Source organism: Populus trichocarpa, chromosome 6 (genome assembly GCF_000002775.5).
Source record: "Populus trichocarpa isolate Nisqually-1 chromosome 6, P.trichocarpa_v4.1, whole genome shotgun sequence".
NCBI lineage: Eukaryota > Viridiplantae > Streptophyta > Magnoliopsida > Malpighiales > Salicaceae > Populus > Populus trichocarpa.
This window is the reverse complement of record NC_037290.2, coordinates 11,163,572-11,180,944: the sequence shown is the minus strand read 5'-3', so window position 1 is coordinate 11,180,944 and position 17,373 is coordinate 11,163,572. Positions and strand designations below refer to the sequence as shown.

At 36.0% G+C, this 17,373-nt stretch overlaps 2 protein-coding genes across 2 annotated transcripts; one reads left to right on the top strand and one right to left on the bottom strand.

Annotated features, from left to right (window-relative positions):
- Positions 1-1,325: 1,325 nt before the first annotated feature.
- LOC18100273 (uncharacterized) lies at positions 1,326-6,948 on the top strand. Its single transcript, XM_006381490.3, has 8 exons — positions 1,326-1,413; positions 2,989-3,817; positions 4,019-4,111; positions 4,269-4,370; positions 4,517-4,582; positions 5,334-5,399; positions 5,662-5,730; positions 6,284-6,948. The coding sequence occupies exons 2-8, from the start codon at positions 3,245-3,247 to the stop codon at positions 6,683-6,685; spliced, it is 1,371 nt and encodes a 456-aa protein (XP_006381552.2). The 5' UTR covers positions 1,326-1,413; positions 2,989-3,244; the 3' UTR covers positions 6,686-6,948.
- Positions 6,949-7,544: 596 nt separating this feature from the next.
- Positions 7,545-16,130, bottom strand: LOC18100272 (AT-rich interactive domain-containing protein 4). Its single transcript, XM_052453580.1, has 15 exons — positions 15,022-16,130; positions 14,724-14,915; positions 14,506-14,559; positions 14,184-14,272; positions 13,542-13,815; positions 13,375-13,431; positions 12,522-12,553; positions 12,148-12,283; positions 11,846-12,019; positions 10,811-11,374; positions 10,006-10,143; positions 9,826-9,924; positions 8,525-8,625; positions 8,333-8,423; positions 7,545-7,863 (listed from the first exon to the last, which is right to left on the bottom strand). The coding sequence occupies exons 1-15, from the start codon at positions 15,172-15,174 to the stop codon at positions 7,768-7,770; spliced, it is 2,250 nt and encodes a 749-aa protein (XP_052309540.1). The 5' UTR covers positions 15,175-16,130; the 3' UTR covers positions 7,545-7,767.
- Positions 16,131-17,373: the final 1,243 nt, after the last annotated feature.

Sequence of the window (17,373 nt, the reverse complement as noted above, 5' to 3'; positions counted from 1 at the left end):
AACTCTTCATCCAACTTTGCATGTAGCCTAAACAACCAAATCGAGTCGGGTTTTAGCTATTCAGACTAAAATCATGCCATAACTACCGTGAACCAATAAATCCAATTGGTAAGGCTAACATATTTAAAAAAATTAAAAATAAGAAATGCATCTAAATGTTAAGATACTCAAATTAATAACAAATGTAAAAGAGTTTTGAAAACAAGTTTTGGGTTAGCAATAGCATATTAAAAAAGGAAGAGAACTTTCTTTTGGATTTACTAGGTTGGAAATAAAAGTGGTTCATTTCAGACGACAATCATGCTTGTTTTGTCTTTGTTTGGCCATAAATCTTGAGTTTCTCTCTTTGTACAAAAAGGAATCTGTCTTTTGAACTTTCGGTTCATGTTGGAATTATTTTGAATATTTTGGATCGTTTTTATATGTTAATTTAAAAATAATTTTTAAAAAATAAAAAAGATATCATTTTGATATAATTCAACAAAAAAAATACTTTAAAAAATAATTATAACTACACTCCTAAACAGACACTGATTACGTTGGAAATAAAAGTGGTTCATTTCACACGACAATCATGCTTGTTTTGTTGTTTGGCCTTAAATCTTGCGTTTCTCTCTTTGTACAAAAAGGAATCTGTCTTTTGAATTTTGATTCATGTTGGGAATCGTTTTGTATTCCTATGGGAGAGAGGACATTTGGGTAATTCTCTTTATTAGGGTTATAAAATCAGAATTTTCCAAAAAACAAAACCTGTCAATTCCATGAATCAAACGCCTCAAAAGTCCAAACGCCTGAATCAATTCCTTGCTGCGATGTTTAGATTTTATATACGTTTCATCACTAAAATACCCATGTAATAAGATCAAATGTTTAGTATGGGAAAGGTTGTTTTCGTCATTATAAAATTAGTTAGTGCCCCTAATTTCAGAGGAACCGGAACGTCTCCGCTTTATCCGGTGTGACAAAAACTTCTCGAACATAATGACAACAATACCCACACTGCATGGGGCCCGCTAACATCCACTCTCAAGGCCATAAACGGGAAAACGCATCCCGCTGTCAAGGTCAGTGACGGCATTTTGAAAAACGCGGCATTTGAAAAGTTTAGCTTAAACGAGCAAAAATGGTTAAAAATGAGGATCAAAAACATACGTGGGCCCCACAAGAAACAGAATTAGCTGACCTGTCGAAGTGAGAAACAGCCACGTTGACAAAATCCTCAGGAAAATAATAAAATAATGAGATTGATATGGACTCTGTTTTTTTTTCCCCAAGGAAAAGAAAAAAGAGCGGTTTCTGTGTCAAAAGCTAAACTACTTTTGTTGTTCTAAGCTCTCTTATTTCTCTCTCTTTCTCTGTGGATGCTGATGGTGAGAGAAAGACACACTAAAACATTACTGGTGGATTTTCCTTGTAAGATTTTAAGCTTCTCTATCTTTCTAAATTTGTTTGATTTTGTAACTTCAATGTGGCAGTTGATTTTGTGCAAGCATGTTGATCATGGTTACTTACGAGTGTCATATAAAGTATTTGTAGTAGACCTACTTTTTGAGGTTTGATTAATCATGGGTTTCTTTTTGCATGAACTGGGTCCATGGAAATGTTTTTTTTTTTTTTTTGGTCTGTTGAAGAATAATCTAGCTGATTTGGAGCTCTGTGATGTTTTATACAAAGGGTCAATCACGGTTTTGGATTTTATTTTATATAGTTTTTAATTGTGGCTAAGCTGGAATGGATTATGGTGATTTGATGCTTTCTATTGAAATTCTTTTGCGGGGTAATTGATCTGAGTTTTGTCTTTTGGTTTAGGGGAAAAAGGATCAAGTTTTGAAGAATTTAGTTGAAACAAAATACGATGATAAATTCTTACTTCTATGTAATTTCCGGGATGGAATGCACTACTTGTCAAAGTGGAGTTATTTTTGTTGATTCTTTAGAAATCTTACCTTCTTAATGATCTTGAAATGTACTACTTGTCAAAGCACAATTAGAATTTGCAGTTCAAAAGAGTGGTTCAATCTTGTTTGTGAGTTGCTCGAGTATGTTCCGGACCAATTATTTCAAGATTTTTCTCTTCTTTCTAGTTTTGCATTTATAATGCTCAATCTCGTAAATATCAACTGTGATTCCTCAACTTTTAAAACAAGTCGAGTTTATTTGCTTTCTTTTCTAGATACCCTGATTGTAGTTGTTATAGCACTTAAAGGATGAAACTCGTTGTTATTTGAATGATGTATTTCATTATTCAGGCGCATACTATTTCTTAGCAGTGTGAAGCATTTTCATTGCTCTATAAATTGTTGATACGTTACAATTACCGCAAAACCATGCTGTATTAAGCTTACGTAACGCTCCATTGCTCTAGAAATTGTATCGCCTAATAGTTATTATTCACATGTCTATTACCCACATCCTTCCATCAATTTCTTGTTCTGGACGTTGTGTCTTCCCTGTACACCTTAGCACGGGCACTTCAAATGCATTGCCCAGTTTCAAGCCGTGAGCAAGCTCTTGGTTCCTTTTGTGGTTGCCACTTCTAGATCTTTGTGGGCCAGATAGCAGGGTGGTCAACGTAGTGTACTGGTTTAGGTGCGGTATTGCCAAGACATTGTTTGCCCATTTGATAAGCTGATAGCCCTTGATTAAAAAAAAGGGAATTCACTTTTTATTTTTAATCTAACTAGAATTTCATAACCATTAATAGCTTCTTCAAGGAAATGGACATGCCCTGGGTTTTGAACCTGCATTTGTACCTGCTGCTTGACAATGTTCTGACTTCTTTTTCTATGCCACAAAGGGCACAGTATTTTACATGTTATGCCTAGGATACAGAATAGCTGGTGTATATCATATGGATGCATGCTTGTCTGCATTTGTACGTCACATTGAAACTAACTGCCTATATGATATGTCTGTCCATGCAATAGTTGTTTCTTGTGCATACTCGTCACCAATGTAAGAATATAACAAGAGTTCTTATATTCACAGGAACTGATACGTAAACCTGCCTAGCATCTGCCACATATGAGTGCTGTCAAAATATACTAATCACTGTATAGCGATTGATGATGGATGAGTATCTCAATCATTTGATCTCTTCCTCATCATTGGTGGATGGAGATGTAAAGGAAAGTTCATCTTGGGTCTGTAGTGAACCAAATCAACCAAATGCCTCCTCCCTAATCCCTTCCTCCCTACTTCTCTTGAATTATATCAAGACGACAAAAAAAATTCACCTGTAAGCATGATAAGTTCAAATCAAAGTGTGGAGTCCTTGGCCACTCAAGACACTTCATCTGTAGTTCTTGGCAGTGAGTCAGATTATGCTGTTGATAAAGTCTTAATTTCTGAACAAGCTCGATTGCAAAATGATTGCCAGAATTGCAATGGAAACCCCTCCCCTGATGGAATGGCACGTGGAAACTTAAAATTTGGAAACACAGGCCTGCAATGCAATGGAATTCTTCCTACCCTGAGTTCTCTGAACTATCCAAATCAGCTTCCAATAGTTGGTGATTTGACATCGTATCTCTCTTTTTCTGAGGCAAGCAATGCTGGATGCAATGGAAGGGAACAATCTGAGTACCTGAGATCCTTAAAAAATCTGCAAAACTTATCATCAATCCCACAATTGTGGCCTTCACAATCTTATGAGGGTGTTTCTTCTCTCCCTCCTTTGATGGGACAAGACAGAATAGAGGGATCTGGTCTTCGAGGAGGGAACTTGGATGATGATATGCATATTATGGGGAAGGGATACATGGGCATGGATGAAATTCTCCGACTTGATAAGTTATCTGCATCACCTACTACAGAGGTATAACTATCTTGATCATTGCTGATTACATTTCAGATTATAGAATTATAAAAAATTGGCTGCAAAAGATGGTGGACTCTCCTTGTCTAGTTGCAACCTCATTTAAATTGATTCTTCGAGTTTAGGGGGGATTTACTAGTTGATTGTTCTGTATAAGTCAAAAGGTTCCTTTTGATTGATTGTTCTTACTCGTAATTGTAGGGGAAAGAAGATTTGCAAAGTTGTCCTTTCTCATCTGGCATAGCTGAGCCCAATGTAAACATGTCAATGAATCAATTATCATCTATGCCTCAGGTTCTTGCCATAGTTTCAGATTTCTTTCGTGTTTATTCAAGATTTTTGCACTTCTCAATTTATATGATTGGTCAGAGAGCTCTCATCAACTGCCAGAAATGACTGAAGTAACATATTGAGTGTTATGTGTACAAACCACCTGGATTTTGAATTGCAGACTACATCAGCTGCTCCAGTAGAAGGCTGCAATGGAACTGGAAAAACTCGTGTAAGAGCACGACGTGGCCATGCCACTGACCCACATAGTATAGCTGAAAGGGTTAGTTATAATTATCATATAACTATTGCAAGCTAAATTTCTTCATGAGTAGACTTTCAAGTTGATGGTGCTAAAAGATTTTGAATTTTTCAGGAAGTTTTGTGAACATAATTATTCCTTAGTTTTTCTAAAATGTCTAACTGCAGCTTCGAAGAGAGAAAATTGCTGAAAGGATGAAGAATCTGCAAGAACTTGTACCTAATTCCAATAAGGTCAGCTTCTTTTGGTTCTGCTATTGTCATTAAATATTCTGTGACAAATGGTTTGTGTTAGTTTTTTAATTAGTACATAACCAGGTGCTTTTAACAACAAATTATATGGGTAGATGTTTATGATTCCAGTATATATTTGTATGCATAAAAAGATAAAGTTGGAAAAAAGAATTTGATAGATGCAGCCAGTAAATGCAGCTCTAACAAGCTCAATTAACATCATGTTCTCGAATTGAAACTTTAGATAGTCGCCTTTTCTGAAGAGTCAGCTTCAAATCAGTCTGGTACTGGTAAAGGAAGCACCTCTGTTAGCACAGTTATAGTTGATGGTTTTCTAATTAATTCTGCCTGAAAGAAGGAAATGGGACTACAACTTGCCTTTTCAAATGATGTAGAGTCAATTGTGCCTGCAACTAGCACCCCTAGGATCACAGTTGTGCTTGCACTTGTTATTAATACTTGACATCAGATTTAACATCCCGACCATGGAGCCTTTTCTTAGTTGAGACAATATGACATGCTTTTCCCAGGAACTGAAGTGGTTTTTCTTCACAAGAAATTTGTAGTTTTTAATAGTTCTGCCTGTCATTAATGGAGATGGGAAGGCAAAAGTAACTGACCTGGACTTCACCTTTACATTACTTTCTAGTCCCACACTCACAAACACACATAACTTTCATACCAGCTAATTGTGCAATAGTGAATTGCAGGCCAGCTCTAACAATGGACTGAATTCATTTATGATTTGTAGGTTGACAAGGCATCTATGCTTGATGAGATCATAGAGTATGTCAAATTTCTTCAGCTCCAAGTCAAGGTATGATAATGTCTAGTTGTTGCAAATATCCTGTAGAAACACTTCTAATCAGACTTGTTTGAATTTGATTTTCTGTTTTCAAATATTACTTGTTTCACCATATCAAGTTGCCTTCATTTTTTGTTGTATTGGTCAGTAATTTCCATTTTCTTTGTATTGGTCAACAGTTGTCATGAAATTAGAGGAAGTGAGAAACTCTGGATAAGCCATTATACCAATTACTGATTGAAGTGCTATTTCTCATTGTTGCATGAATATCCAGGTGCTAAGCATGAGCAGGTTAGGGGCAGCCGGAGCAGTCATTCCTCTCCTCACAGATGGTCAACCTGAGGTTCTATGCCCTTCGACTTTTATGATAAACATGCAACTTACATGTTCTCTTCTTTTTATGATTTTGAAATTAGCTATCGGTGTCCCTGTGTCCATGGACATGAGCATGAAAATAGTCAGCCTAGCTGAAAAAATCATCAAACCACCTAATTGTTACCAAGTTGAAGTCACTACAATGGATGGAGACAGAATGTGAGGAAGACATCTAAGATTATGATTCTTAAAGTATCTCTTTTACATGATTCTCTAGTAGGTAAACCTACTCGAGGGCATTGACCGGTGTTATTAACGACATCATTGAATATGTTCTGGCCCTGCATTGTGTAATCATAGGATTATGATAGGTTATCAGTTCATGGAATATTCTTAGTAATCTGTGTTTATCACCGCGCGGGGGGGGGGGGGGGGGGATTGTAACAAGGGACATCATAGCTGACACCTCAATATTTGAACAATAATATCTTCTATAATGAGGATGAATCTGATCATTTTAGGGAGCATGTTGATGCATTATTTTACAAGGATTCTGACAGTTTGTCGTTTGTCTTCTTCAGGGTCATAATAGTTTGTCGCTCTCTCCATCAGCTGGTCTAGGAATTGATATTTCTCCATCTGCTGATCAGATTGCCTTTGAGCAAGAAGTACTTAAGCTACTGGAATCCGATGTGACCATGGCCATGCAATATCTTCAAAGCAAAGGTCTCTGCCTCATGCCCATTGCTCTTGCTGCTGCCATATCCAGTGTTAAGGCATCGTTATCAGGTACAACTTCTGAGGAGAGGAAGAACAATGGCTACACCAGTGGTCTTGTTAGCAGCAGCAGCAGCATAACTGGCATTGACACCCATCCAATGTCCAATGATAACAATATTGCAACCGGTACACTTAGCAGCAAAGGCATGATTGTCAATGGCTGCAATGAGGTTGTCAAGCAAGAAGTGCTGAAGAACACTTGATGCATTTCTAGAGCACGGAAAGTAAAGATGTAATTTCATTATTTTAGATGGGGTTTCATTTTTCAAGCTGAGGCAGATAATCTTGGAATCTAGAGCTACTTAAACTTTTAAACTTTTAGAACTTGTCTCTCTTTCATCGTCCTTTCTTGTTTGAAGATCGACTGTACGTTTTTATGAGAATGTACATATACAAGCATGCATATAGGCCGATACTGTTTTTATCCGTCGAGAATATTTAGAACATGCAGATTTACTTTGATTAAGTAATTTGTTTCAACTTGCTGACCATATATATGGACCAGGTTAAGATCTGAAGAGTGATTCTGGGAGTTACCATCTATGCGTAATTCAAATATTCTATGTGCACGTGCCATGTCTAGGATACAGGAGTGACTGCATTCGCCACCAGACCTGTCAAGACTCGAGAATCAGCTTATCATGAGTTTCTTCGGTCCCTGAACTTGCATGGCTTGACCAAAAAGAAGAAGATTCTACGAAATCCAATTAGCAGGGGATGTAGCTGGTTAATTACTCGGATCACACTAGTGATTTGAGACCTAATCATGCTAGTCATTGAATGAGTAGCAGCTAAAAAAAAACAAGAACATTCACTACAATATCAAAGCCCCGTGCCCAAGAAAGGTCTAAGAAACCAAACAGCTATTCTAGCTGTCTGCTGATCCATCATTCAAGCGTTGATCAGAATTCCAAAACATGCCGAGCACTCAAGACTCCGCAGGTTGATAGCTGGGGGGACACAATCACAAATGATTTGCATAATGAGGATTAAACCATTGCTGGGAAAGAACGACCCAAAGAGAAGATCTCTAACTCACCTATTTTCGTACATTCTGTTAAATACTTGACAAAACTACCTGATTAAATTAGATTTCATGAAATATAGTATATTCTACAATTACCATGTCGAAATTGGCTTTCCACAGCACGTGACGGGTGGGGGGCTTCTTAATTGCTTAATCTATATGAAGCGAGATACGATACAATAATTACATTCCTACTACTCTTTATCTTATGCATTTATGTTGGGGAAGAAAGGAAATGGACCCCTTGAGACCAGCTTGCTAATATCCATTTGTAGTTTTCTGTGATTTTTTCTTGAAATTTGCAATGCTGCAGTTGGGGCAAATATACTCCAGCCCGTCTGTTTTAGCATAGTCCTGTCATTCACCAGAAAAAATTCAAGCAACGAATAAGATCCCACTCATGCCTTGACAATTTGCAGTTCATGCAGACAGAAAAAAGAGAGTTGACAACGTAACAAGAGATTGAAGTCAGAAGTAGCAAATCCTCACAGCTATTTGACCAATCTAAAGGAAGAAAACTGGGTTTTTTTTTGTTTTTTTAACACCACTGGTTCATTCTCGACTGATGACCATATGCTCAACAGGTAAAGATATATCCATATATAACGTTAGTTATCCCTTGCACTCTACAACAAGACTAAGTTCAGCACAACCTAAGTCACAATGGACCAATAGTAACTTAAAAGTACTAACTAAAAGAAAAGATCAATCATAGCCTTAGTTTCAAGCAACCATTTTTTATCTGCTTGAGGTAAAAGATTTGAAACAAGTGTTTTATCTTTAGAGATGTCTAATCATTAAAGAAGCTTGATCAAAAGCACACCTTAAAGGCACCAAGTCCCTGCCTCCTGTCACAGCCAAAGTGAGCCCACTCGCCACATATTCCACAGTTAACCCAATCACCAGCTGCGCTACTGTGAATATGATAACCCAAGTGTCAGTACAGTGTATTTTCTAGTGCGCGCACACAAACAAAAAGGGAGAGGGAGAAGGAGAGGCGGGGAGAGAGAGAGACCTGTGACACAACAGGCAGCATTCTCCATCTACATCGTCATGGGCCAATTCATATTCCAAAAGGTAAGTTTCATAGTGCCTTTTTAGTGTATTGCCAACACCCTAATATGCGTGGAGCAAAAACAGTAAGTTACTCCAAACTTGTACACACAATAAGCAGTTCAATATCTTGCCAAGCAGGAGTCATGATTCGTGGAAAGCAAGAAGAAATCGCCATGCACAGAATAAATTTATGGATCCACCAGAGAAACTTTCAGCTGAAGTCTATTATTTGCTAGAAATTATGCGGCAAAAGCCCACTCCCATCAGTATTATAGACATTCTGATTTGGCCATCCACAAAATAACATGATGTGAAGCATGCACATGTTATTTTGACCCCTAAAAATTATAAACATGAAGAGATTTTATAATAAAAGCTGACTCAGCAGGTACCAAAAATAATGCGGTCTGCATGGCACAGCATTGTTGACCCTCCATTTCATAAACTCAGCTTGTTTACTCGCTAGTCATCTAACTCAAATTACTATTCTAACTAGTATACCAATTATGATGAAATCATTCATTAAGATGATTTCAATTTATTGGAGCACAAGTCTAGGGGAAAAAAATTGATCAAGGCAAACTTTTACAACCGATGGAAAAGTAGATGATAATGAAAAGGGAGCTGATAAGAATATATCAGACAAGAATATCCAGAAAATTTTAAAACAGGGCTGAATAAAAAACCTGCAGTGTGGAAAATGTGGGTCAATAGATAAGATCAGAAACACTTTTATTTATTTATTGTGAATGAAATACTTTTATTTAAGAATAGAGAAAAGAACCATACCAGTCGAACTCACTGATACTGATTGTTTAGTACTATTTTAAGTTATTTTAGTTATCAAGGAAAATAAATTATAAGACAGTGGTAAGAAGGCTGGGGGAAGCAACAAAGCATGTTGCCAGAACAAAATCAAGAAGTTTAGCCTAAAGAGCAAGAAAATGTAACAAAAACTTGAAACATCAGACAGAAAACATTGAATGAGCAGTTAAATTATGTTAAAATCTACTGCAAATAACAGCAAAAGGCACCATATATTTGAGATGGATCATATTTTATGCATCCCAAAGGTTCCAAATTTCAACAGGAAAAGAATGTGATTCTGCACTCCTTGGCTGTAAGAAAGTTAGCATAGTCGGTATATGCAATTCAGGTCCAGCTCTCCAATATTGTGACCAACTGTAAAGCTCTCAGCCACCATAGGACATCTCAAAAACCACAAACAAAAATAAGAAGAATTAGAGGTTCGTAACTTACAGTCATTCTATTAGTCAAAGTATGATTGCGCATCTTTGAGAATACTTGTCCTTTCCAGTTGATGCCATTCCCAACATGAAAACCTCCTCTTGAAACCACCTGAGTACCCAATATTTCTCAGTTTTCAGTGCTAAAACCTTTGAAGATTTGAATCATACTAAGCATATTACAAAAACTCACCTCTCTATACAAGTTAAAAAGGTCAAGGCGTTTTGCATTAAGAATGGCATCAGGAAACTCTGCCAGTCCACCTTGAGGAACTAGACGAGAATGACCACGAAGAATCAAAAACTGCATTACATCCCTCAAGAATTCCTCCTGCCAGAAAATAAACCATTGGGGAAAAATATATAAAAAAAAAACCTGATAATATCAAAATTTTGTATATAAACCATTTAATATAACAGGGTTATACAATATCCAACTCTTGGATCCAAGGGGATAAACACGTTAGCATCAATTGTGGTCGTATTACATGATTGCATGAGATTATCGGAATGGCTATGGTGTAAATGTAATAGCACAGAATGATGGTCAGGTGCCTGTTTGGTTCCATATACCCAAATGTTGAATCTAAAAAACCTAGCTAAGTAATCATATACTTCAAACAAGACCTCAAATCCCATAGTCACCAAACATCATAGAAGTATTTTTATTTTTATTTTTTGAAAAAGGAAGAAAAAGAAAAGTAGAGAAATTACAAAACAGTGTAAGACAGTACTTGAACTAACCACCCATTGAAATCCCCAGGACTCGTACATGTCTTGAGGCATAAAACTCAGAAACAAATAACCTCAAACTTATTACACATCAAAACTTTCATAGATGGCTAAGTTATAAAACTCAAGAAACATAGGACTAGATAAGTAACCCTCAACCCACAACTGAAAATAAAAATTTAATCATTCCTAAGAATATAAATGCATAGAAGCATTGTACATGAAAAGAAAGAACACAATTCGTGAATTAAAAAAATGAATTCTACCTCAGAGCAAACTTGTATTGGAGATCTACCACATCCATGTTTCTTCAAAGGCAGTGGATTTAGAGAAATAATCTGCTGCGCCTGATAAGAGCTTGACAATGATTTTCGATGTGTGACAGGAGCAGGTCCGACAACACTATGCTTTGGTGGCGGAGGTGGCAAGCTAGGCTTTGCTTGTTCTCCATCATATCTTTCAGCATCAAAAAATCCAGAAAATGGTAGCATTTTATGACGATGAGTGTGGGGAATTGGTCTCATTGCAGCGACATGAAACTTGTGTTTAACATTTCCTCCATTTTCACCTCCACGACCAGAAGTTAAGGGTTTAGTTTCTCGGGTTGGCTCGGATCTTTTTCGACAAGGTGCAGGAGGAATCAACCAGGTAGGAGGCCTAGTGAGAAAAGTGTTGAGTGGATGGGACTCTTTGCCCTGCTCTGAACAGAAGAAAAGGAGGCGATCAGCATCATCTTTTTCAAAAGAAGCAACTGATAGTCCTTGAATGCTGGCAATTCCTAGCATTACTAAGCTGCGGTAGGATACATCTGGGGCCAGCTGCCGCAAAACCTGTGATGGCATTCCACAAGACATGGCTATGAGAACTCACAGAACTCACATTGGTTGATTTGGGCCTAATATTATCAACCAAGAAGAAAATATAGAATGGGCGTGGGGTAATACTTCCATATTTATTAAGTGTATCTAAGAAAAAAGACTTCTACAAAAATTTGTATAACAAATTATAATCATTAGACTTTCATTTAAATATTCATTAGTTGCTCTAACCAACAGCTTATTGTTACAAAACTATATGACAACTTTATTTCTAATCTTTACTCCAAACAGCTATTAGAGAAGAAAGAGGAGATAACACATACATACATATATATAATCAGTTATCTTACAAGCACTCATCCATGAATTAATGCAACTTCTTCCCCCCATCCATCAATTGAAATATCTACAAAAGAAATTTGACTTTTTTTTTTTTTTTTTTTTAGAATATGAATATATAGGAAGGATGTGAGACAACATTACCTGTGATGCCCATGTAGGAACCTTCATGGAAACTTCAAAAACACTTGCCCCACAGGCTATGGAAGCAGACTTTCGTGGCTCAGATGAAGGTGATTTGCTTTCCTCAAAGCTAGTCAATGCATGGACTAGCTGACTGTTCTCAATAAGCTCATTTTTAATATGATTCTCCAAAAGCTGAGACAACACCCCCCCCCCCCCCCCCAACCAAAAAGAAGAGACCAGAAATTGTCAGATGCATGTAAGAAAAAAGTGGCAAGCAAGCAAGCACAAAATCAACCCTTGCAGAGAAATTTTATCCTTGCCTGATCATTAAAACAAGTTTGTGCACTGCCAGACACTAAAAGTGATATGTGAGCGGAACTGCAGGTTGATAAATCACATCGCATTGTCACCACACCACGAGAAAATGTCCCTGCCTGAAGAGGAGGTGGAGGAGCACTGCAAATAATGGTGAGATTTGTGAGCTAATAAAAACAGAATGCTGTGAGACCAAAAGGCATTTAATTATGATGATCATAATAACTATTTCGAAGAAAGCACAACTAAAGTTGCACTAAGCTTTAAACTGTGCGTCTGCACGTCCACACATTTATGTATGTACATAAACAAAATGTGTCTGCAGCACTATAAATAAAGGAGCAGGAAGCAAGAAACAGGGCTCAGATTCATTAAGTACCTTGTCCGGTTATGAAGTTTACTCCCACGAATCTGCATGCAAACCATTGCAAAATAATAAATAAATAACAATCTGCTGAATAAAAAAAAGATGATAGATTCAAATGAAGAAATGTGAAGTGGTGATAGCATTTAAGTATGCATTTGGTAATGCCATGCAGGTGCTTCTGCAAAAGTGTGTTTAGACTGGAAAGGCATTAATTTGATACTTAAATACGTACTTGTTAATGTTTTTGACATCGGCATATTAAAACCATTCAAAAGCAACTGAAAAGGCATCAAATTTGATGCTTTTTCAGACCAAACATACTTTAAGAGGCACTTTCAAACAAAATGCAAACACATTACCAAACACAGCTTAGTATAGTTAGAACGCATAAAAGCATATTTTCATTATGACAATTGCTGGAACATAAATTACAACAAACCTTGTTACAATTTCTTACTCAACAATAGAATGGCTACCCAACCAACGTACTTGTACTCTTCCGTCAAGAATATTTTTTTTATCTCATCCCTAGTGCAGGAGACATAAACATACTGGCTAAAGCCTAAAACATTTAGCACTTCTAATTTAGTGACGTTGACTTTTCAATTCTATGTGGACTGAGTGAAGAAGTATTGGATCTACTGCACCTCATATATTTAAACATGAAAATTCCATGAATGCCAAGGATTGTTCAGCTGAGGACTAAAAGGTGAGCTTATGGAGAGCAAAATAAAAATGGAAGTAGTGATATCAAAGATAATATCCTTGCCATCTTCGTGATTTCACAAAATTTACCCAAGGGATGCTTAATGATTAGGAGTTGAGGAACTCCAGAAATAAGTGGTAAAGCTGGCAATGAACTCACTTCGATGTTCAAGAGAGCATTAAGCCCATCCTCCAATGATTCCAACAAACATGCATCCTGAAGAGAGTAAAGATTGTAATCAATCCATGCCCATTGAATGCTACCATTAATATATTCAACCAAGCAACAATCGAAAATATATTCAGAATTATGTCAGTCAGACATACCAATGTGCATGAAAGTCCACAAACAAGAAACCTCATGGTCACATCATCATCATATATTTTTATAGCAGGAAGAGCCCCAGAAGAGCTTTCTTCACCCTGATCATCTGCCTCGGGCAGAGTAATATCAAACTTTGGTGGATCACCGAGTAACTGTGGTCCAGGTTTACCACCAACTTTCTGGCCATTGGAAGCTAGGGTATTGTTGTTTCGTCCACAGTAGAGCCTAAAAGATGCATAAGCGAGTTGGAAAGCATCACATGTATGGCTGCAAGAACTGCAATGCACAAGAGAGCACAACAGAGGATATGACATCCATTTATTTATTTAATTTCACAAAAAAAAGAGCATGTTGCGCTACACTGCCAAAGAAAAATAATTCAGCCCAATAAATTATCTATATGTAAAGCTCAACATCTGGTCCACAATCTCATCACAGGAAAATAATCCGCACCCAAACAAATACTTCCACAGTTACAAATTTAGTCATTGATTCAAAACATGGATCCATGAACAATAACTACTAGACTGCATATTATATAGAACTATCAAAACAAGGAGGTTAAGATGGAACTAATAGAACCACACATAATAGAAAAGGTTACTGCAAATTGTTAATCTTGATGTAAAAGTAGAAAATCATACCTTTGAACCACTGACAACAATGCTTGACGAAAGTGAGAAACAGCATAACATGAAAACATGCTTTTCCAATATATAACATATGGAACTCCCTGCCACATGAAAACACGGGTTCGACAATGATTCATGAGAAGAAGTTAGATAAAGCATGCATATATATATATATATACAGGTCTCCAACTTGCATGCACCATCTCTTTAAACATTTATGATTAGCTTAACCAGTAACTCCATCAAATAATCATAATCCTCATACCTCTTTCCCCAACCTAAAAATAAAATCAATAACTTAAAAAATTACAGAACTATTAAGGATTAATATAACCTTGGAGTGAAGTGCCTCTGCCAACTTTTCACCATTGGGGATCTCTAAATAAACCTGTACAAACATTTGAAGGTAGATTCAGTGAAATGCTATGATTAGCGTTGCAAACTACACAAGAACAATCTGACAAGAATTTAAGACAAACAATGAGTTCCATGTCACTGAAATGATAAACAAGGAGCAACGAGTATTATTCAATCTTGAGGACCATCACTCACCGTGGGAGGCAATGTGGAACCAAATAGTCCACATAAGGATTCTGGGGTGGACAAGTCAATATCTCCCCATCTTAAAGGTCCAATTTCTTCACTATCTTCAATCTGCTCACCTTGAAAATACACGATACTGGGCTCCAATGAATGAAGCACACGCTGGAACTCATCAGTGCTCGGATTAGTCAGTACCTGAACCTGCACTCAAACATAAACGATAACAAACATCAATTTAAACTAAAACTCAGAAAACCCATTAAAACCATGAATTCAAATTTATAGCCAAAAAAATTCAAAAACATGCCTCCAGCCGCCCAGCTGAAGCAAGTTCCGGAAAAGGAAATCTAGGTTTATCATCAGAGAGAGGTTGCTTCTGCTTATTATCACCACTTTTACCACAAAGAACAGCAAGGAGAGTACAATGATTCCTTAAAGGACCTTGAGCATGAAACATCATGCATACATGCCAAGATCCCTCAATATATGTTTGAAAAAATTGACAACTAACTCACTTTCCCCAGTAGCAGGAGCAATTACACCAATGCTTCCTTTAACCTAGAAAACTTCTACACAATCAAATCAAATAACAAAAACCTAAATTTTGCTAAAAATCTATGGATCCCACCTTAACACACATCACCAAAAGCCAAACTTTGGTGCGAAGCGCTCAAGACCAGACCTAAAAACACTCCAAATTGAAGAAAACTCAATGACTCGGATGAGAAAAACAAGAAATCAAGCAACCCAAATGAACAAAATTGAGGAATTAGAAGAGTAAAAAAACCCAGCAGTGGAAGAGAATCGAAAACAACATAAACCAAAGAGAGAGTAAAGTTAAGAAACCCTAGATGGTAATATTAAAGAAATAATCTCTCCCGAAAACCTGAAAGGACATCTTTTTTTCCCTATCTCTAATAAAAATCTTCTCTTTGACTGCCTCACGTACCGAAACAACAAAATAAAAATAAAAAATAAATCCCAATAAGTAAATCAGAATAGGAAATCATTAAATCAATGCTTTCATTAAAATTCAAACAAAATCACCATTTTCTTTCTTTTTTTCAAAAAAACAAAGTGTCAGTTTATAAACTACTGTTTTCCTAAACCAAATCAAGTCAAAAACCAAAACTCACAAAAGAAAATGTCTAGAAAGAAATAAATAAAAGGGGGTGTGTTTATTTCGTCTCACATTTGATTGGATAACTTTTCAAAATCATCAAGAAAAACAAAAATAAATGTGTGTATGACTTTTTGCCCACAAGATTCTCGGATATTAAAAGAACCAACAAGCAAATACCCATGTTAACGTTTTCTAAAAGATGTATATTACTGCTCCTACAGGAATAATAATATAATCATCATTACAAATTTATGCTCAACTTTTTTTTTTTTCACTTGCATGTAGTGTTGCTTTTGCTTATCTGTCCTGGGAAGAAAAGATTCCTTCAAGTGTGTTAAATGAAATTTGCTTTTGTTTTTTTTTTTTTTTTTTTTTGTGTTGGGTTGGATTTCCTCTTTTTTCTCATTTTGTCTTGGATTTGGAGATGATCTCGTAATTCAACTAGACTCTCGTTCCAGTCATGGCAATGACGAATCATTATGTTGGGGTAAAAAACTTGAGGAAAACACATAGATGGTTAAAACTATGGATCATGTCTTGATTTGAATGGATAAATATAGATTATAGAACTTGGTCTTGACTTAAATCTGGGCTTGTCTGGGTCCCGGTTGCCTGGATGGTCTCTTTTTATTTTATTTTTATTTTGTAAAGGGAGGGAATTAATTTCGCTATATATTTGGTAATCTTCGTTTACATGGGAGTTGTTGCAAAATAATAATAATAATAATAATAATAATTATCTAGCTGATATCGAAATATAGCTCAAACTAGATTAGTTTGCTTGATATATTGTTGATCAAGTTAAATTTTTCTTGAAAAAAAAAAAAGATGATACGTGTTTTTAAATAAGGAAAAGGAACCGAGACACATTCTCCTACTAGTCTAGTAAATTTAATTAATTTAATAATATAATTAAAAAACATTGATAATAAATAAGGGGGAAAATTTAGCAATAATTAACAATAAAAAACGAGCTCACAATGTCATACTCCAGAGGAGAAAAAAAAATTGTTAAAGATACATTGTCATTATATCGTTAACACCAACCTACCACCAAAAAAAGCTCACCAATATGGTTTTAACACCATAGCAAAAGGCTGCATAATAACACAAGAAAACCGCATGCACCGTTAGAGGAATAAAATGAAAAGTAAATCAAATAAAATATCATGAAGTGAGAATTTCATACTTATATTTAATCAATTAATTTAATTTAATTTAAAAATAAAAAATATTTTAAAAAAAGCTAAATTTAACAAAAAGAAAAGGAACAATAAAAAAGATTTGAAGATAACCCATGTCATTTTCAAAATTGATTAAGAATCCTATAAAAACCAAATAAAAATAATAATGGAGCTCAATGTTGAATGATTAAACTGAAAAAAACATGAGCTTAAAAAAAAAGGAAAAAAAGCAAAGCAACTTCAGATGAATCTCTTAAACCTAAGTTAATCTCCCAAACTCGCAACTCAAAAAATGTCAAACTCGGGTTTAACCAAAAAGATCATTTCTTAACCAGTTTAATGTTGAAGTATG